The 22,295-nt window shown below is 46.4% G+C and overlaps 1 protein-coding gene across 5 annotated transcripts; it reads right to left on the reverse strand.

Annotated features, from left to right (window-relative positions):
* Positions 1 to 15: 15 nt before the first annotated feature.
* Positions 16 to 11,385, reverse strand: RPP14 (ribonuclease P/MRP subunit p14). Of its 5 annotated transcripts, XM_077858353.1 has the most exons (7): positions 10,922 to 11,077; positions 7,764 to 7,931; positions 6,268 to 6,365; positions 6,085 to 6,169; positions 1,786 to 1,862; positions 910 to 988; positions 16 to 154 (listed from the first exon to the last, which is right to left on the reverse strand). In XM_077858353.1, exons 3-7 carry the CDS (start codon positions 6,363 to 6,365, stop codon positions 98 to 100), a joined length of 396 nt encoding a protein of 131 aa, XP_077714479.1. In that variant the 5' UTR covers positions 7,764 to 7,931; positions 10,922 to 11,077; the 3' UTR covers positions 16 to 97. The 5 variants fall into 5 exon arrangements, with proteins under 5 accessions (XP_077714479.1, XP_077714478.1, XP_077714476.1 ...); XM_077858352.1 differs by lacking the exons at positions 7,764 to 7,931; positions 10,922 to 11,077 and adding an exon at positions 11,229 to 11,385; XM_077858350.1 differs by lacking the exons at positions 7,764 to 7,931; positions 10,922 to 11,077 and adding an exon at positions 11,108 to 11,130.
* Between the last annotated feature and the right edge of the window lie 10,910 nt (positions 11,386 to 22,295).

Consider the following 22,295-nt stretch of genomic DNA (forward strand, 5'->3'; position numbering starts at 1 on the left):
GCAGTTGGAGCTTTAGACTGCTTCAGTCTTCAAACATCATATTGTCACCAAAAAGCGCTTTTGAGAGTGGCGGTGTATTTTTGAAATTGAAGACTTCTCAATCCAATACTAGTTCCCTACTATTACCAGATAAGGCGAGGAGAAATGGAGAAACCTGTAAGAGAAGGAAAAAAGTTAGGGAAATAAGGGGAGAAAACTGCACTGAAACACAGGGTGCAGAGAAACATGCTTAGTTTTAAAGGGTAAGCAAAGCCGATGCAGTGACATTTTAAAGAGCATCCCTAGAGGTAGCCTTAGATACACAAGTGGTCATAATAAGTTCATAGTGTTCTAATATTTAAGGCACTAGGCATTAAGCAACAAATGAAAAGTTAAGACCTTTCCACAAGAGTTCCAAGTTTCACCCCCAAACATGTCCCATACAATCTAAAATCTAAGTGCTTTCTCTCACTTTTCCAGAACGTAGTCCTTATTCCTCCCCGCCGCCCCTAGTTGGATGTTAGCCATACTAGATTTTTGCAAGCACAAAAATGGGACATGAGCCCTGCTTTGGGCTCCATGCTCAGAGGAGTCTGCTTGAGATTCTTTCCCTCTCCCTCTCCCCTGCTCGCAACATGCACTTGCAAACTCTCTCAAATAAATAAGTCTTAAGAAAAAGCAGGGTTTTTTTTTATTTTTATTTATTATTTATGATAGTCACAGAGAGAGAGAGAGGCAGAGACACAGGCAGAGGGAGAAGCAGGCTCCAGAATCAGGCTCCAGGCTGATGTGGGATTCGATCCTGGGTCTCCAGGATCGCGCCCTGGGCCAAAGGCAGGCGCCAAACCACTGAGCCACCCAGGGATCCCAGAAAAAGCAGTCTGATCCCTACTCAGCCTTGTTTGGAATATGTGAAGGAACAGTCTTTACCTGAATCACTCTGAAAGCACATTTCTTGCCTTTATAGGATCCCAATAGAGTCAAAGAGCTCCACAATTTGACAAGACCACTGTAGAGAGATCAAGAATGCATAAAGATTTGTCTGTGACATCTCCCCGGTATTTCTGTGATAGTCCAGATAGTTAAATTAGGTCCAGAAAACCTAATCTAAATGAGGAAACTTGAGTATATGTACTGCCAAAGTGAGCACTAAATGAGAAAACTTTATTTTTTTTAAAGATTTTATTTGTTCATGAGAAACACAGAAAGAGAGGCAGAGACACAGGCGGAGGGAGAAGCAGGCTCCTCACAGGGAGCCCAATGTGGGACTCGATCCCAGGACCCTAAGATCACGACCTGAGCTGAAGACAGACACTCAACCACTGAGCCACCCAGGTACCCCGAGAAAACTTTATGGAGCCTGCTTCTCCCTCTGCCTGTCTCTGCCTCTTTCTGTCTCTCATGAATAAATAAAATCTTAAAATAATAAAATAAAATAGAATAAAATAAAATAATAAAATAAAATAAAATAAATAAAATAAAAAAATAAAAAAAATAAAATAAATAAAATAAATAAAATAAATAAAATAAAATAAAATAAAATAAAATAAAATAAAATAAAATAAAATACACATTTTTGAGTTTGCACCCATGACCAGCAATTGGGAAACCCTACAGTTGTAAGCAAAGAGTTTTGCTCTGGATAGTTTAAGTTCCTGCTAGATAAATATTCATCCTTCCCAGTTTAAATTTCCAAAAGCTGCTCAGAGCAAAACTCTTCTCATACTCAGAGAAGAGCAGTTTTGCTTTATTTCTCCATTGTCTCTCTGCCCTGTTGTACTACAAATGTGCCTGTGTCTGTCATACCTGCTACATATCCTCAAGATGGCTGACAAGGTCTTCTCTTCATAGGTTAGGACGTCCAAAGGTAAGGCTGCAGCAACCTAAGTATGGAATAATACTATTAGCAGACCATTATTATCACTATTCTTTATTTTTAAAAATAATCTCTAGACCCAGTGTGGGGCCCAAACTCACAATCCTGAGATCAAGAGTCACATGCTGTACTGACTGAGCCAGCAGGGCGCCTATCAGCACTATTCTTAAAGTCTAATAACTAATTCTGTGAACTGCTTTTCTCCTCCAAAAAGGCAATATTTTATTAGTGGTGCTATAGTCCTGAGCCTGCTTATTTACAATTCCCCGTCTGGAATGTTCTTCCTGTAGCTCTTCATATTGTTAATGACTCTTCACCATTAAGTCATTTTTTAAGTTGTCCCATCCCTGGGGGCACCTGGCTGGCTCAGTTGTAGAGCATGAGACTTTTTGATCTCAGGGTTAAAAAGTAGAAAGTTCCATTCCTGATCCCCAAGATTAAGCTCAATTGTTTGCTATGCTCCTTCACATACAGGAACCATATACTTCCTCTCTTATAATACTCATCATTCTTGCCATTAATTGTTCAACAAGATTTCTTAAAGATTTTATTTATTTATGAGAGACAGAGATTGGCAGAGGGAGATGCAGGCTCCCCACAGAGCAGGGAACCCAATGTGGGACTTGATCCCAGGACCTTGAGATCATGACCTGAGCTGAAGGCAGACACTTGACTGAGCCATCCAGGGGTCCTCAACATGGTATTTTTTTTTTTTTAGATTTTATTTATTTATTCATGAGACACACACACACAGAGAGAGAGAGAGAGAGGCAGAGACACAGGCAGATGGAGAAGCAGGCTTCATGCAGGAAGCCTGACATGGGACTCGATCCTGGGTCTCCAGGATCATGACCTGGACTGAAGGCGGTGCTAAACCGCTGAGCCACCCAGGCTGCCCCTCAACATAGTATTCTACTAAAATAATCAAGACCATTCATCTATGAGGCAGAGCCCCTGCCTGTTTACAGCCACATCCTCAGGAAGCAAGTTTTATACCTGACACAGAGAAGGTACATGCTATTTTCTTAAACTTTCTATTTTAAAAAATCAGAGTCTCAGGAGGTTGCAAAGAAATTTATGCGAAGGTTCTACGCACCCTTCATGAAGCCTCCCCTAGTAATATAATATCAAACCCAAAACCTAAAATTGATAAACCAGAGTTCATTCAGATTTTACCAGTTATACATGCACTCAATATTTGTTGGTGCATTTGTGTGTGTGCATGCGTAGTTCTATGCAATTCTACCACATAGGGAGTTTCATGCAACCACCACCACAATCAAGATAAAGAATTATACCATCACCACACGGCTCTCTCCTTCTGTGTTTATAGTCACACCCACTCCTCCCCAATCTCTAACCACGAATCTTTCTCCAGATTATAGAATTATGTTATTTCAGGTGCACTACACAAATGGTATCCTTCAGAATGTTACCTTTGGGGACTAACTTTTTCACTTAGCATAATTCTCCAGAGATTGTTATTATCTGTATCTATAGTTTGTTCCTTTTTATTATTGAGTATATTCTATTGTATGAATAGTTCATGAATGTTCTTTATTTACTCACTGTAGGACATATTATTTCTTTTGGGCTCTTACAAATAAAGCTGCTAGGGGATCCCTGGGTGGCTCAGCGGTTTAGCGCCTGCCTTTGGCCCAGGGTGCAATCCTGGAGTCCCGGGACTCCAGGATCATGTCCCGCGTCGGGCTCCTGGCATGGAGCCTGCTTCTCTCTCCTCCTGTGCCTCTGCCTCTCTCTCTCTAGGTGTATCATGAATAAATAAATAAATCTTTAAAACAAAACAACAAATAAAGCTGAACAAATGAACACTCATACACAAGTTTTGTTGAACCTAAGTTTCCACTTCTTTGGGAGAAATGCCCAGGTGGGTAACTGCTGGGTAGTAACAGTAGATGCATGTCTAGTTGTCTTTAGAAACTGTCAAATGGTGTTCCAAAGTGGCTGTGCCATTTAACATTCCACTAGTGATCCAGTTTCTTTGCATCCTTGCCAGCATTTAGTGTTATCATTTTTTTTTTAATTTTAATTTTAATTTTTTTATTTATGATAGTCACACAGAGAGAGAGAGAGAGAGAGAGGCAGAGACACAGGCAGAGGGAGAAGCAGGCTCCATGCACCGGGAGCCCGACGTGGGACTCGATCCCGGATCTCCAGGATCGCGCCCTGGGCCAAAGGCAGGCACCAAACCGCTGTGCCACCCAGGGATCCCTCATTATTATTTTTTAATTTCAGTTGTCCTGCTAGGTGTGTAGTGCTAGTTCACTGTGTTTTTATTTTTTATTTACTCGTTTTTTAAAGATTTTATTTTTAAGTAATTTTGACATCCAACGTGGGGCTCAAACTCACAACCCAAGAGATCAAGGAACCAAGAGTCACATGATACACCAACCAGCCAGCCAGGAGCCATCTCATTGTGTTTTGCTATTGTTGTGATTGTTGTCTGAACCTCACTGTGTTTTTAATGTGCATTTCCCTAATGGCCAATAATGTTGAATATCTTTTCATTCACATGCTTCTTTGCCAACAGAACATCCTTTTAGTGAAATGTCTATTTGTGCCTTTTACTCATTTTCTAACTGGAATGTTTTGTTTTTTTTTTACAATTGAGTTCTGAGCATTCTTTTTATATTTTAGATACGTAGTTTGCAACCAGTTTTCCCATTTGTAATCTGGATTTTCATTCTCTTAACTGAGCCTGTTGTGGAGTATGTGTTTAATGCGATGCTTACCAGATTTTGATTTGATAAAACATACGAATCAGGAAATAATTTCCTGATTTGATAAAACGTATCAGTCAGGAAATAATTTCCTGAATCATCTATCTTTGTTCCCTCCTAAAATTCTACTTATTTTCAAGTAAATGCTAAAACAGGACTCCTCAATGTGCTGATCTGCAACAAAATAAGAGGCTGTATCACAATGTAAATCGACAATATCACTAAGCATATTTAGTTCAGCTTAGTTTTTTTTTTAAGATTTTATTTATTTATTCATGAGACAGAGAGAAAGAGAGAGAGGCAGAGACACAGACAGAGGGAGAAGCAGGTCCATGCAGCGCCTCACGTGGGACTCAATCCCAGGTCTCCAGGATCACACCCTAGGCTGAAGGCAGCGCTAAACCGCTGAGCCACTCGGCTGCCCAGCTTAATTTTTTTTTTAAGTTATTTACATTTTTTTTTTAGTACATTGATGTGGGGCTCAAACTCACAACCCTGAGATCAACAGCTGCATGCTCTTCTGATAATTCAGCTCGATTTTTGCATAAGGAGAATTTCTAAGCAAAGGAAGTGGTGTGCTGATTCTGGTGTGAGTCACAAATCTTCACAATAGACAACAAACTGTTTGCATAGGGGGCCAGGGTAGTTCAGTCAGTTAAGTGCCCGACTCTTAATTTATAGCCGTGATCTTGCAGTCATGAGATCAAGCCCCACACTGGGCTCCACACTCAGCATGGGGTCTGCTTGGGGTTCTCTCTCCCCTTCTCCCTCTGCCCCTGCTACCCACCCGCTTCTCATACACTCTCTCTCCCTAAATAAATAAATAAAATCTTAAAAACAAAACCAGACCAAAGAACTGCCTGCAGGTTGCTAGTCTGGACCATACCGTGAGTAGAACTACACTAAAACATCTGTGTAACAAGTTCCTGGTCAAATAGAAGGCATATCAGAACAAATCTACTCAGAATTCATTATTTCTGAAAGTCTGCTTTGGCAATTTCAAATATGGTTTTAAAACAATTACTTAGGGATCCCTGGGTGGCGCAGCGGTTTGGCGCCTGCCTTTGGCCCAGGGCGCGATCCTGGAGACCCGGGATCGAATCCCACGTCAGGCTCCTGGTGCATGGAGCCTGCTTCTCTCTCTGCCTGTGTCTCTGCCTCTCTCTCTCTGTGTGACTATCATAAATAAATAAAAATTAAAAAAAAAACACAATTACTTGGAAAAGCATTGTTTTAGTACTTCCTTTTTTTTTTTTTTTTTTTTAAGATTTTATTTATTTGAAAGATAGCCCAGCAGGGGGAATGACAGGCAGAGGGAGAAGAAGGTTCTCCACTGAGCAGGGAGCCCAACTTGGGGCTGAATCCCAGGACCCTGGGATAACAACCTGAGCTGAAGCAGACATCCAACCAACTGAACCACCCAGGCACCCCTGTTTTAGTATTTCTTAGAAAGATCTTAGGAGTGGTCAATCTATCAATGGTTCATACCTCCCCAAACAGGTCCTTTAAGGCTGAAATAAGCAGCTGTTTGAACTGTGCAACATTCAATCCAACCCCATGATCTTGAAATTCTCTGTAAAAACATTAAAAAGAAAAAAAAATTTATTAAATTTCATACTATTCAGATTCATAAAAAGTAATCGAAAATAGAATTCAGGAGACTGAACTTACAGGCAGACTTTCATATAGTGGTGCTCAGAGGGATTTCTGTAAACTATTCTTTCATATGTGGTGGCTGGAGCTGGCATCTTGTCCAAAGCTGACCACATCTAGAAATTGTCAAGAGGGCTAGAAATTAGCAAAGTACAGCCTATTTTTTACTGATTTTTTATTTTTTATTTATTTATTTATTTTTTATTTATGATAGTCACACAGAGAGAGAGAGAGAGAGAGAGGCAGAGACACAGGCAGAGGGAGAAGCAGGCTCCATGCACCGGGAGCCCGACGTGGGATTCGATCCCGGGTCTCCAGGATCGCACCCTGGGCCAAAAGCAGGCGCCAAACTGCTGCGCCACCCAGGGATCCCTTTTACTGATTTTTTAAATGAGAAATTGACCCATTTGGAATTTTTTAAAAGTAAGCTCTACACCCAGTGTGCAGCTTCAACTCACAACCCTGAGATCAAATGCTGCATGCTCTACCAACTGAGCCAGCCAGGAAACACAACCCAATTGATTTTTTTCTTTTAAGTTGATTTATTTAAGTAATCTCTGCACCCAACATGGGGCTCGAACTCATGACTCTGACATTAAGAGTCACATGTTCCTTGGACTGAATCAGTCAGTTGCCCCTTGTTTGTTTTTATTTTTTTTTACTCATTTGGTTGTTGTTGTTTTTTTAAAATTTTTACTTATATATTCATTCACAGAAAGAGACGCAGGGACATAGGCAGAGGGAGAAGCAGGCTCACTGCAGGGAGCCTGATGTGGGACTCCATCCCTGGATCACACCCTGAGCCAAAGGCAGATGCTCAACTGCCGAGCCACCCAGGTGTCCCTTGACCCATTTGGTTTTCATTTTTTTATTTTTATTTATTTTTTCCCCATTTGGTTTTTTGTTTGTTTTTTAGTATTTTTTTTAATTTTTATTTATTTATGATAGTCACAGAGAGAGAGAGAGAGAGAGGGAGACAGAGGCAGAGACACAGGCAGAGGGAGAAGCAGGCTCCATGCACCAGAAGCCCGACGTGGGATTCGATCCCGGGTCTCCAGGATCGCGCCCTGGGCCAAAGGCAGGCGCTAAACCGCTGCGCCACCCAGGGATCCCTCCCCATTTGGTTTTTAAAAGAACTTCTAGTATAGTAAATCATCTAATTCTGGTCAAATCAATTTTTTTTAAAAGATTTTATTTATCCATTCATGAGAGACAGAGAGAGAGAGACAGAGAGAGGCAGAGACATAGGCAGAGGGGGAAGCAGGCTCTCTGCAAGAGCCTGATGTGGGACTTGATCCCAGACCCTGAGATCACTCCCTGAGTCAAAGGCAGATGCTCAACTGCTAAGCCACCCAGGGATCCCCCTGGTCAAATCAAATTTACCCATACAGACACAATGAAAGTTTCTAAATTTTATATATGCCAGACTGTTGTACTCTTAAATTCTAATAACACAATCCCAATGAACATTTTTCCTAAGTACCCGGCTCTTTGCTAATAAACACTTCACATACCTTAAAGGGTCTTAAGTCTTCAAAACGATCCCATGAAGTAAAGGCTATATTCCCACTCCCCGCCTCCTTTTTGAAGGCAGTGAGGCATGGCAAAGGAATACTTGCCCAAGGGCACACAGATTCTAGCCACTCCTAAGCCCCCTCAAAATCACTCTGCTATGATGCCTTCTAATACCAAAAAAAAAAAAAAAAAAGCATAGTTATAAAATCCAGGATCTAATTTATTCTGTCAACACAGACCATGAACAAGTGAATGAGAGGTGGTAGTTCAGGTATGCCATCTCATGCCTGTTCTCTGTCTGAAGGCCAGGTCTACACAGAGCTGTTTGGTAGCCCCCCCCAAAAGACTGAGCAAGGGGTTTGAGAAGAGGAATTCCTAGAATGGGTGCTCATTGCCATTTCTTTTTTTTTTTTTTCTTTCTTTCCCAGATCTTATTTATTCATGAGAGACAGAGAACACAAGCAGGGGCAGAGGGGGAGGGAGAAGCAGGCTCCTCCACGGAGCAGGGAGCCTGATGTGGGGCTCAATCCCAGGACCCTAGGATCATGACTTGAGCACAAGGTGGACACTTAATGGACTGAGCCACCCAGGTGCCTTCAATGTCATTTCTAGTAGAGCTAGATCTTTCAAGAATTCAGAATATGCTGATCCCCCTGTGGAGAATCCCCGTCATTGGCTCCACTCCTACCTCACTCTCTCTCTGGAGAGCCCCTACTCATCCTTTGAATTTTAGCTTATAGTGCACCTCTTCTAAGAATTTCACCTGCTCAAGAAAGCCTTCTTTTTGACTCCTTGTTCTAAGTCATATTCCCTTGTTATGCAATCTCTTAATATTGTCTATTTGTTCTATATCTGGTTCCTCACTAAAGCAACCAGGAAATTGAGGTCCAACCAGGGAAAGGGACTTAGCCAAGGTCACAGAGCTGTAAACCAGCATTTAAAAAACCTCTGCATCAGGCCCAGTTCCAACCACTCCTAGATGATATATATCCTCAGAGAAAATGAAAAGTCAGAGTCGGGCAGCCCTGGTGGCCCAGTGGTTTAGCGCCGCCGTCGGCCCAGGGCACGATCCTTGAGTCCCGGGATCAAGTCCCACGTCAGGCTCCCTGCATGGAGCCTGCTTCTCCCTCTGCCTGTGTCTCTGCCCCTCTCTCTATGTTGCTCATGAATATATAAAAAATATCTAAAAAAAAAGTCATGGTCAAGGAGCTACATCCAAGCATCCACTTAAAAACATGAACAGTAAAAAAAAACCAAAAAAACAAAAACAAAAACACACCACGAACAGTTACTGTATCTGGCAGAGAGTAGGCATTCAGTGACACCTACTGAATGGTGAGAAGTACTAAGCCTATATGTTCAAGGGTATCTTTGGTCTCAAGACTGCAGAAATAAGCACCTGATGATTCTTTTCCAATCATTAGAGCCCTTCCTGACTAGAAGGGTGGGGAGAACAGGACGCTCCATCACTTCATCCATTGTCTGGCACAGGATAGGTGGTTTTTTTTTTTTTTTTTTTTTTTTTTTTTAAGATTTACGGTCAGCCTTGGTGGAGTTGGCTGCCTGAGGTAAGAGACTGAGATTGGGCCTGGGGCTCAGGATGCCAGTAACAATCAAGACTTGTGTATTCTGGAAATGAACGGTCACAATGGTTGCCCAGCAGCGTTAAGGTACTTAATGCCAAAGAACTGTACACTTAAAAAAAATAGTCTTTTTTTCAAAGATTTTATTTAGGGATCCCTAGGTGGCTCAGCGGTGTAGCGCTTGCCTTTGGCCCAGGACCTGATCCTGGAGTCCCGGGAACGATTCCCGCGGCCGGCTCCTGGCGTGGAGCCTGCTTCTCCTCTGCCTGTGTCTCTGCCCCTCTCTCTCTCTCTCTCTCTCTCTCTCTCTCTCTGTGTCTATCATGAATGAATGAATGAATGAATGAATGAATGAATAAATAAATATTTTATGTATCTATTCGTGACACAGAGACAGAGAGACAGGCAGAGGGAGAAGCAGGCTCCCTGCGAGGAGCCCGATGCGGGACTCGATCCCCCGACCTCCGGGTCACGACCTGAGCCAAAGGCAGACGCTCAATCATTGAGCGACCCAGGGGTCCCTAAAACGGTAAATCTTTCCTTATGTATATTTTACAAAAAAAAAAAAAAAAAAAAAGGCTTAAGGAACACCTGTTTACGGAGCAGTCACCTCCACGTCCTCCGGAGGCCCAGACGCAGAGACAGTATCGCTGCCTGCAGGCTGTCCTGGGGTTAGAGGATGGCTGAGGGCTCTGCACACAGCCCGGCAAACCTGCCAAGGCTCACGGCCGCGAAAGCACTGCCACAGCTCCGGTCACCGTCCCCGCCCGTTAAGTGACCCATTGGTGGTACGCGTCCCTGCTTCCACCTCCTCCCACCAACCTCCCTCCGCCCCCATCTAGTCGCTACAGCCGCCAGAGGTAACCAGTTACAACCTAGTCAAGCCCGGGCCGTTCCTCTGCTCAAAAACCTTGCAAAGGGGGCAGCCCGGGTGGCTCAGCGGTTGAGCATCTGCCTGCAGCCCAGGGCGTGACCCTGGAGACCCGGGGTCGAGTCCCACGTCGGGCTCCCTGCGTGGAGCCTGCTTCTCCCTCTGCCTGTGTCTCTGCCCCCGTCTCTCTCTCTCATGAATAAAAAACAAACAAACAAACAAACAAACAAAAAAAACTTCGCAACGGTCCTTCTAACTCAGAGTAAACCCCGAGGCCCTCGGGCCCTGCAGGGCTCTCGGCACAGCTGAGCGCCCGCTCCCGCCTCCGCGCTGCTCCCGGGCTCTCCGCTGGCTGGGATCACTCTGGGGGGGGGGGGGTGCACAGGGCCCCCCGCCTCCTCCCCGCGGCGTGGTCCGGCGGCCCTCGTGCCGGGTCCAGCCCTTCCCCCCAGCACTTACCAGCTTGTAGCACAAGCACGCGGCTCACTGACTCCCGCCCCGCCCCCGCCCGTCCCCTCCTGCAGCACACGCGGATCGGTCTCGCTCGCTACGGCCTCCCAGGAACCTACAAGCGCGCCGCACGGCACACACTCAATATTATAGAAGTTTTGGACCAAATTCATCATTAAAAAAAAAAAAGCTCAGTCCCCTACTGTTGGGCACTTCAGTGGTTTTCAACCTGTGTCGGCTAACGGTCGCCCACCTGGCGCCGGGCGCATGCGCTCTGCACACCCGTCGCAGCCCCTCCTGCTGCCGAGACCCCGTGGGGCAGGTGCCCGCGGACACGACCCGGCCAGCGACCCGCGCGGCCTCCTGGGCGGCGGACAGGTGCCTCCGCTGGCCGCCCGCCGCCCGCCGCCCGCCGCCCGCCGCCCGCCGTCAGGCTCACCTTGCGCATGCGCCCCTGGCGCGCACGGACGCACCTCACCGGCGTGGCCGACTGAGCTCACGCCCGACCAAAAGCCGCCCCGCCATGGGCTTCGGCGTCCCCGCTTGTCGGTCGCACTAACCTGGCGCCGCCTGACTTCTACTCGCTGCAACAATCCGCCAAAGCTTGGAGCTCCTCCGCAGACGCCAGGCCGCAGACCCAAGAAACTCCGGGGATGTTTACGTTCGGCTCCTGTCTGGGTTTTTTTTTTTTTGGGGGGGAGGGGGGCCTCCCCTCCCGGAAGCGTGACGGGTAGGCGCGGATATGACGTCACCGCGCGGCGTCCTCCTAAGAACGTGGGCGTGAATCCCGATCGCGAGCTGAGACTGGCCGAGCTCAGTGCCCCCTGGTGTCCACTCCAGGGATAGCTCCATGAGCAAATGTGGGCGCGGGGTTGGGGACTCCAGGAGCTCGCTTCATGGTCCTTCATATAGCCATCCGTCCATCCGTCCATCCATCCATCCGTCCGTCCATCCATCCGTCCATCCGTCCATCCATCCATCCGTCCGTCCGTCCATCCGTCCGTCCGTCCATCCATCCGTCCATCCGTCCATCCATCCATCCGTCCGTCCGTCCATCCATCCGTCCATCCATCCATCCATCCGTCCGTCCATCCGTCCATCCGTCCGTCCATCCATCCGTCCATCCATCCGTCCATCCGTCCATCCATCCGTTCATTCAGCTTTATATGTAGCATCTCTTCTGCTGAGCATCTTCTGTCAAGCGTCCCAAGGACCGCAGCCACTCTTAATGTCCCCTGTGGCTCCCAGCACAAAGTAGGTCATCTGTCTGGCTTGACGTAAGATCCAGATGGTCAATATATTCGAATGTAAGCCAGGTTTCCTTTATGCATTTATTCATGCTGAGCCCCTATTATGTGCTAGGTACTGGGAGCACAGCGGAGAACAAGAAGACAGGGCCCTGTATTCGTGAAAGATAGTATTTGCATAGGATGATGGTGATGATGATGATGATGATGATGATGATGATAAGAGCAGCTGTGGAGGCTGAGAAAATCAAGGCCATTCCACCTCAAGTTTAGCGTTAGCACAAGTACAGCCATCTCAGGCCCCTGTGACTAAGAGCTGGACTTTACAGGAAAAAAAACCGCAGAACACCCTTGACAGAGAGCCCCATATCAGAGTGAGAGCAGAGCTTAATGCCCTGGACAGAAAATTCCATATCAGAATGAAAACAGAGCTCAGAACACCCTAGACAGAGACAGAAAGTCCCACACTGGAACGAAAACAGCTTAAGAAATTCCTCCACCCCTTCTGGAAATCCCCTAGACCAGCCCATAAAAACCCAGCTGGAACCCCCCTCGGGGTCCAAGTCTCTGCTCTGCTGTGTCAGGTATACTTGGACCCAAGCTCGAGCTTGCTAATAAACCCTCATGTACTTGCATCGGTGCTGGCTCCTTGGTGGTTTCTTGGATTCGCAATCTTGGGCACAACACAGCTAATACTGATCAAGTACTTTCTTTGGGCCAGGCACTATGAAAAAAAATTTAAAAAAGCTTTTCATATGTCATCTCGTGCAACCCTGCACAATCCCAAGGTGGCTATTACTACGATCATGCCCATTTTACAGAGGTGGAGACTGAGGCACAAGATCCCAGTTGCCCAGGATCCCAGTTGTCAGTGGTGGAGCAGGCGGTCTGACTCTAGACGGTGCTCCCCATACCGCACCATACTGTTGCGTGGCATGAGTCAGGGGTGTGTGAGGGAGAGGAGCTGGAGCTGCCAAAAGTGCATGGAAGCCCCATGAGGATGGAGCCCTGTCTGTTGACTCACCATTGTATTCCAGTGCTTGGCACTCACCACGTGTCTAAGGAATGCAGCAGTTCATAGATGCATGTGCTGACTGGGCCTGGGTTGGAGGCAGAGCGCTTCCCCGAGCAGGCAAGCATGAGCCCAAGTCAGCTGGGACCTTCTCTCTTGGGTCTTTTCTCAAAATTCCACTTTCCTGCAACTTCAGCCCTTGGCTATAGTCGTGTTCTGCGGTCCTGCGGCTCTGCTTCCCTTCCTTCCCTCCTCGGAGGAGACAGGACTTGTTCCAGATTGGGGGAGAGGTAGGGGAAATCAGCACAGACCCCACAGACAGTGGCACTTTTTTTTTCTTAAAAGAGGTTGAGTTAAAAAAAAAAAAAAAAAAAGAGTTTGGGTTTTAGAAACTGCCAAAACGGTGCTCGCTTCGGCAGCACATATATTAGAAACTGCCAACGCTCGCTTCAGATACATCCTCTGCCACTTATTCATCCTCCTCATCTGTCAAATGAGAAATTAGTAGGACCTACCTCAGTGTTGTGGGGACAAAATAGTTGGTGTAAAGTCTCTGGCTCAGGAAACACTCTGAGATGGGAGAGGGTCCCCCCAAACCAGCCACCTGGCAAACCCATCCTGCAGCCCAGTAAAACCAGAGCGGCTCATGTATTTTAGACTTCAAAGAACTTGGATAATTTTTCACTTTGCTGCACCAAACCCTGAAAATGAAGTGCCTTCCAAGCTGCCTGAATTTTCTCAGTGCTGCCTCATTAATTTGGAGTTTAGAATAAAAGAGATAGCTTTGAGTGATAAAGAGACATGAGCTGCTTTTCTTTTGTTTTCCGGTTAAATTGTATTTATTTTCTGGGGATCCCTGGGTAGCTCAGCGGTTTAGCGCCTGCCTTTGGCCCAGGTCTTGATCCTGGGGTCCTGGAATCGAGTCCCATGTCGGGCTCCCTGCATGGAGCCTGCTGCTCCCTCTGCCTGTGTCTCTGCCTCTCTTTCTCTCTGTGTGTGTCTCTCATGAATAAATAAATAAAATCTTCAAAAATTTTGTATTTATTTTCTTAATGGAGACTGTTGGCATCTGGCATACATTTCAAATAGTATAAATGGACAAGCAATGAAAAGTAAGTCTCCCTCCCACCCCTCACCCAGGCAGCCTTTCTCCCCAGGGGCACCCACTGATTCAACTTTGTTAAGTTGTCCTTCCAGAGATAAGGTAGGGGATGCTTTTGCTTATTCTCCCCCCCCCCCCAAGATTTTATTCATTTATTCATGAGAGAGGCAGAGACACAGGCAGAGGGAGAAGCAGGCTCCCTGCAGGGAGCCTGATGCAGGACTCAATCCTGGGACCCTAAATCACAACCTGAGCCAGAGGCAGTCGCTCAACCACTGAGCCACCCGGGTGTCTGCCCCTTCTTCACAATATATCTTAACATCACTGCAAATCATAACACACGAACCTGCCTCTATCTTTTTAAAAGTTGCCCGGGATTGCACTGGTGGAGTCATTTGGCTCAAGATGTCCATTCCCGACGCTGTGTTTCTCACACTTCTGAATGAAGTTGTTGGGGGCAGATCTGAGAGTATTTTATGTTCCTGGAAGAAATGGCAGCCCAGAAAAGAGCTGAGCCCACGCTTCCTCCCCCTGCTGTGCTCAGCTTTCCCCCTCCCTGCCTTGTGAACTGGTGCCAAATGGCTTTTGCTAAAACCAAGGTGCTTTTACAACTTCTGAAAGAAAAGGCAAGAGAGAGGCCCCAGTAGGATTACAGCCACAGGTCTCCATCAGACTCACGGGAATCCTATCCACTCATGTCAGCAGATTGAGAAGGTAGGACAAAGGGAGTGAAAATGACCAGAAGCTAAAAGCTATGGAATGACAGCTGTTGTTTCCATTTAGGGAGACTTGCCAATTGCCAGATAGGTTGCTCACATTATCCCATTTACCCTGCAATGTCACATTATTGCCTTTCACAGATGAAAAAAAAAAAGAGTTGAGAGAGGATAAGTCATTTGTCTAAGGTGGGAAGAAGCCCCAGAACCCATGGGATGACAAGGCTGGAAGTTGCTCTTGGAGGCAACCCAGAGCATCATCTCCAAGCAGGAAACTGAAAAAGCAGGCATGTTTTTTGAGTCCCCAGAGGCCAAGCATGAGTCAGAGATCCTTGTGGAAGTAATTTATTGGGGACAGCTCTCATGGAGGAGGAGGAAAGCAGGATAGGCAGGGAAAGAAGCTAAGCAAAGTTGGGGGTTCAACTGACACCCGGCCTCAGGGTGATCCCACACGGAACCCTGGAGCATAAACGATACCAGCAAGCTTCCAGCCGTGGACGTAAGGGGGCCAAGCCTTCATCATACTCCTCCCCAGTCATTGACTGCCAACTGTAGGGTTGCCAGATTTAGCAAATAAAGATACAGTTGCCCACTTAAATTTGAATTTCAGATAAACGACGAATGGCATATCCTTCTGCTAAGAGAGTATTCATTGTCTGAAATTAAATTTAGCTAGGCATCCTGTATTTTGTCTGGCAACCCCAGGAGGTGAGAGCAAGAGGATAGGGTGCAACCTCTCAGGCATCTCCTGTTGTGAGGGCAGGTGTGTTTCCTCAGCAGCAAGTACTCACAGTAGGTGGGGCGAGGGTGGGCAGCTGTCAGTAAAGGGGATCTGGGAAGGACATTAGCAGCAGGCAAAGACCCTGGGGGGCAGCTCACTAGTCAATGGTAAAAAAAAAAAAAAAAAAGACCAGAAGCTCCTGCCCAGACTGTCAAGTGCACACCATCCCCAGCATCCAGGGCAGTCGCAGAATCCCGGGCCCCATCCCTGGCTGCTTTCTGAGCATGTTGTTGCTCCTTCCCAGTCAGCCGCCTGCTTGTGTTGGGGCTGGAGCCGAAGCCAGACTATTTAATTTTGTTTCATCCAGCATTTCTGAAAGGTATTTAAATGACGGAGGAAGCTTTTCTTCCAAGTGACCTTAGAAACTTCTCCCCTAAAAAAAGCCTCAGGGACTCTAGGAAGGGAGAATTTGGGGAGAAGATAACCACCCTGTAATTAAGTAGCCTGTTTCTGGAGGGGCCCAAGAATTTCTTAAAATTCAGAGATCCTTTCTGAGGGATTCAGCAAAGATTCTTCTACAAAGAAGTCCACCCTCTCTGTATCCCCCCCTTTCTCTGGGGGCCTCTGCATCTCCATTATAGGAACCTGGGGGATCTGTGGCTTCTGATCTGTAAGAGGCCCAAGACATAGAGGTAAGTGAAAAGAGCGAGCAGGGGATGCGGGGTGGGCACCAGTAATGTCCAGCATGACCCCATTTATGTAAAAACAAACAAAACATCAATAAACCAGATGTAGGGGCCTCTCCGTTTATACATATGTATATATAAGTGTATTTTTTAAAACTTATTTTGTTTGATTTATGTATGTATTTATTTTATTAAATATTTTATTTATTTACTCATCAGAGACACAGAGAGAGGCAGAGACATAGCAGAGGGAGAAGCAGGCTCCTTGCAGAAGCCTGATGCAGGACTCAATCCCAGGACCCCAGGATCACGCCCTGAGCCGAAGGCAGACACTCAACTGCTGAGCCACCCAGGTGCCCTTGTTTGATTTGTTTTAAAGTGGTAAGGTATTATTTTTATAATTTAACAATTATTAAATCAAAATCAGGACTTGCCCCTAATAGTCACAAGAGAGAGCCATAGATCACACCCATCTATATGCCTCTCTTACCACTTGGAAGAACAGACTCTTCCTTAAGATGCCCCCCAATCCCCCACCCCAAGGCAGGAGAGAGGAAACTGGGAATGGAGGCCTGCCATCCCTTATCTGCAATTCTGAAATCCAAGAAAAACATGGAAACCGAATCTTTCTTCATGTGGCGACCAACACTTAATCTGAACAGAGATGAAGCTTTTTATAGCTTTTGTCCCATTTACTGTGGATATTCATACATTGCACAGCAGAAATGTCAATGCATTTGATCATGTAAGGCAGCTCCAGACCCCACTTGGGGATGTTACATAATCTGTGGTGTACACACCATAATACCTTTCTAAAATGGGAAACTTTCTAAATTCAGAATCACATCTGGCTCTTTGAGGTTTGGTAAGGGGTTGTAGACCTATACTCATGTCAATAGTTGCCACGTTCTTGCCCCGAGGAATCCTTCCTTCTCCTCCCATCCCCTGCTGGACCTTGGAAACCCCTCAGGTGTCCCCTAAGTTTCCTACTCATTGCTTGGAGGATATAGAGACCAAAGATCCAACAAGCCACGAAGGAAAGGTTCCTCTAGGAGCCAAGGGAGAGGAGCCTTCCGGTTACTGAAGGAGCCATCTGATATTCTCTCCCTGACTAGGTTAATGATGGTCACCCAAGACCCTTGTCCCATCATAGGCACGGACAGGCAAACACAGGCCCACTTCTTGGTGACTTCCAGTCCAGAGCCCCAGGGCAGCAAGCACAGGACAGCTGTGCACCTGGCTCCAACCTCAGTGGGTTATTTGAGGACATATCCACTGCTCCATCTGTGACCACTCCCACCCTCTCTTCTACTTTTTTGCCTCCTATCAGAGATGGAGAGATTGCATGAGCATCATCCAACTTAGGCAGGGGGCTTGGGGGGAGTGGATGGAAGGAGGAGAGAGAAGCGGATGGTGAGAAAGCCCAGTCTGTATGGTTAAAGAAGTGGTGTTGGAAGACATACAAGATGAAGGATCAGAAGAGCAGAGCTCCCAACTGTCAGGGGAGAGTGTGTCTCTGTGCGCCTGTGTGCGTGGTTGAAAGAGACAGACAGATGGATAGGAGACAGACAGTGATGAAACAGATGGGGTGAAAGTGCTCCAAACCTGGCCAAAGAGTATTGCAGCAAACATTTCTGGAACAGACCCAGGGAATTGCCACTTTTAATAAAAGACTTCTCGATCTACGACAGAAAGTCCCCAAAGCAGAAGGCTGGTACATGTGGATGTTAAAATCTGCATCTATCATTTTAGACCAACGTTAATTAACTACCAGTTGATGATTGTCCTGAGATCGATATTCAGGGCTTGGGAAGTAAACGAGGGACCTAAAGTCAGCATTTATATTTAATTACAACCTAAAATTTGGCAGCCTGGGTGGCTCAGCGGTTTAGCGCCGCCTACAGCACAAGGCCTGATCTGGAGACCTGGGTCCTCTGTCAGGCTCCCTGCATGGAGCCTGCTTCTCCCTCTGCCTGTGTCTCTGCCTCGATCTCTCTGTGTCTCTCATGAATAAATAAATAAAATCTTTAAAAAACAACAACAACCCCCCCCCCCCAAATCTTAAAAAAGGTGGGTGGGAGGATCCCTGGGTGGCTCAGCGGTTTTGCACTTGCCTTTGGCCCCGGGTGTGATCCTGGAGTCCTGGGATCGAGTCCTGCATCGGGCTATCTGTGTGGAACCTGCTTCTCCCTCTGCCTGTGTCTCTCTCTCTCTCTGTCTGTCATGAATAAATAAATAAAATCTTAAAAAAAAAAAAACCTAAAATTTTTCTGAAGGCCGTGGGAAAGCCCTGGCCAGTATGAAGTCCAGGGAGTTGACACCCTTCAAAGGGAGCCTAAACTTGATCCCAGGCAGAGCCCTGGGCACTTCTGGAATGGCAGCAAGGCGCAGAGCCAAATCAACTGACCACCTTCTAAGCCTGACCCAATGGGGAAGAAGCAGAGGAGACCTCCCCTCCAGAAAACTCCTTTGGGCGAACAACACTGATGATTATTTCCAGAGTATGGCAGAGGGATGAAGGTATTAACAAGGAGAATAAGCCCTTCCAGGTAGGGCAGGACACCCATCCTGGCTATAAAAGGCTGGAAGATGAGCAGACCGTCCCTTCAGGCAGCACCCTTAAATGCTGGAATGTAGATATGCTTGTTTCCTCCTAGCAGGAAGCTGGGCAATAGGATGGCCTTAACTATTTGCTGAGTAGAACAACCAGGTCACCTTCCTTAGCAGAGGCCTGAGGTGCGGCCTTGGTGATCTGTGGCTAGAACAGCCACACACGGACCTGGTTCAGGTGGGCCAAGAGGCTTCACTGGAAGTTGGGCCAGAGAGCTCCTGCCTGAACCAGTGAAAGCATTATTTTTGTAAGTCACCTTTAATCATAAACTCTTTTTTAATCCTTTTTTTTAGATTTTTAATTTTTATTTTTTAAGATTTTATTTTTATTTTTAAAAAATATTTTATTTGTTTATTCACGAGAGACACAGAGAAAGGCAGAGACACAGGCAGAGGGAGAAGCAGGCTCCATGCAGGAAGCCCGATGTGGGACTTGATCCCCAAACCGGGATCACTCCCTGAGCCAAAGGCAGATGCTCAACCGCTGAGCCACCCAGGTGTCCCATTTTTAAGATTTTATTTACTTGAGAGAGAGAGCATGAGGGGGAGGCAGAAGGAGAAGCAGACTCCCCAGAGAGCAGGGAGCCTGACTTGGGGTTCCATCCTAGGACATGGAGATTGTGACCTGAGCCATGCAGGCACCCCTTATTTTTTTAAGTGATCTCTACACCCAACATGGGGCCTTGAACCCACAACCCTGAGATCAAGAGTTGCATACTCCACCAAATAAGCCAGCCAGGCACCCCTCTCTACTTATTTGTGTAACCTTGGGCAAGATACTACATGTCTCCATGCCTTAGTTTTTTGGCTATAAAATGGGCACAGCTTAAAAAGTAAAAATAAAGGGCACCTAGGTGGCTCAGTAGGTTGGACATCTGCCTTCAGCTCAGGTCATGATCTGAGTCCCCAGATCAGGCCCCACATTGGGGTGGGGTGTGTGTGTGGGGCGGGGGGGGGGGGTCCCTGCTCAGCAGGGAGTCTGATTCTTCCTCTGCCCCTCTCCCTACTCTTGTGCTCTCTCTCAAATAAATAAAATCTCAAAAAAAAAAAAAAAGTAAAATGGGCACAGGTTATATGTACCTTCCAGAGATGTGTGAGATGCATGGAACACACTTGAAGAGCATCTGGTGCACAGTTAGACAGTTCAGTCCTCCAGCTGGCCTGACCTACCTTATAAAATCTCAACAGTACTTTCTGGGCACTTCCTTTGGAGAAAGCAACAAGTCAGTTTCCCTGGGATGGGGAATACTCATGGGGCCTCAAATGGAAAGCAGACTTACATGGGCAGCAGGATCATGCTGATGTGTTTCTCTCATCAGTCACTCCTGGTACTGCCTCTGTGCCAGATAAGAAGCCCAGAGCGGGGGCAGTTAAGACCTAAGCATGGCCTGTCCCTCAGCTCCCTCGGTACCTGCCCCCAGGGTCCATCCTCAGCAGCCCTGAAGGCCCCACTCCAGGAAATGGGTGTAGAGTCCGCTTGTGATCCTTGGGGCTTTCCACTGTCACTTCAGAAGCTTCTGGCAGTCTTTCAGGCAAGGCCGTGATGAATGAACCCTTTTCTTCTTCCCAAGACTGTCATTAAAAACACCCGCCACATGACCCATTGAGCTGTGGCTTGGGGGGCAGCCAGCTGGCGGTAACCAGCAAGTTCTTCATCATCACAAGGGCAGAAAGCAGGGTGCAAAGGGGGAGCTATGCAGTTCGTTTTTCAGTTTTAAAGATTTTATTTATTTGAGAGAAACAGAGAGAGTGAGAGGGAGAAGCAGATTCCCCACCGAGCTGAGCTGAGAGCCCGACAAGGGGCTATCACAGGTCCCTGAGATTATGACTGGAGCCAGAGGCAGACACTCAACTGACTGAGCCACCCAGGTTCCCTGATGCTGTGCATTTCTGCTTTCCAGTCTTCCTTACAGTGGGGTCAAAACTGCAGGCCCAAGGGAGAACCACCACAACCCACTTTGTAGGTTTGTCCAAATGACTCTTTCATATGCTCTGCTCATGACTTCCTGTTGATGCTTTCCAGTGACAGCAGCAGAGGAGGTGAGCCCTGCATCCTGCTGCTGCAGACCCTGTCCACTGTCCTCTTGGTGGGATGGGCAGCACACACCTTGCCTGGCTGAGCCCAGAGTGGGTGCGGTACAGCAGCAAATGAGGATATGATCCTTAGCTGCTGTTCACCCCCGGGCATAACAATTCCTGCACGCAGTATGGTTTCCAATTTGTGGTACTTACCCCAGGCTGGAGGCTTCTTCGGCTACCCTGGGTACCATCTCTCATCACCCAAACCCACCCAGACTGACCCCCTTCCCCAGGACTGCATTAAGCTCAGAATACTTGATGAACAGGAAGGATTGGAACAAGCAGTGTGTCTAATATCTACTTTTTTTGCTCTCACCTGTATTATGTCCATCTATTTTTTGCCAGGTTTGTATTTGATTAATGATTTTTCATTATTAAAAATATTTTATTTTTAAGTAATCTCTACACCCAGTGTGCAACTTGAACTCACAACCCCAAGATCAAGAGTCGCGGGCTCCACCAACTGAGCCAGCCAGGTGCCCCTCTTCTCTGCTAATATGTTACTGAGGCCTATAACATTCCCTCTCAACACAGCTGTAGCTGCAGCCCAACATCTGAGACATCACTTTCTTTCTTTTCTTTCTTTCTTTCTTTCTTCTTTCTTTCTTTCTTTCTTTCTTTCTTTCTTTCTTTCTTTCTTTCTTTCTTTCTTTCTTTCTTTCTTTCTCTTTCTTTCTTTCTTTCTTTCTTTCTTTCTTTCTCTTTCTTTCTTTCTTTCTTTTTCTTTCTTTCTTTCTTTCTTTCTTTCTTTCATTTCTTTTATCTTGTTTTTAAAGATCTGTGTTCTACTCTTCTCTGATAAATTAAACTATATAAAGTTTAAACTAAAAACCATAGTTTTTAAACTATAAAGTTTATCTCACTTTATTTCTAGAACTACTTGGCTGCAGGCTGTCTGTAAAAAGATTTGAAAGACTTAAGCTCCAAAGATTTTTTTTTTCTTTCTTTCTTTCTTTCTTTTTTTTTTTTTTTTTAAGTAGGCTCCATGGAGCCCAATGCAGGGTTCAAACTCATGACCCCGAGATCAAGACCTGAGCTGAGATGAAGGGTCAGATGCTTACCCAACTGAGTCACCCAGGCGCCCCAAGGCTCTGGGGACTTTAAGTGCTCTTCTGTACACCAGACAAGGGTCAAAAGGAACAGTTTGATGACTCTTGCCTTCTGTTTTTCTTTTCTTTTTTTTTTTTTTTTTTATGATAGTCACACAGAGAGAGAGAGAGGCAGAGACACAGGCAGAGGGAGAAGCAGGCTCCATGCACCGGGAGCCCGATGTGGGATTCGATCCCAGGTCTCCAGGATCGCGCCCTGGGCCAAAGGCAGGCGCCAAACCGCTGCGCCACCCAGGGATCCCTTCTGTTTCTGATATATAATTTCAGCTGAATAAAAATTACAAACATGACTTCTTAAAAGAAAACTAACAAAGGTCTTCCAATGCCTTCGAATAAGCCTTACTT

This window comes from Canis aureus, chromosome 19, assembly GCF_053574225.1.
Source record: "Canis aureus isolate CA01 chromosome 19, VMU_Caureus_v.1.0, whole genome shotgun sequence".
Lineage (NCBI taxonomy): Eukaryota > Metazoa > Chordata > Mammalia > Carnivora > Canidae > Canis > Canis aureus.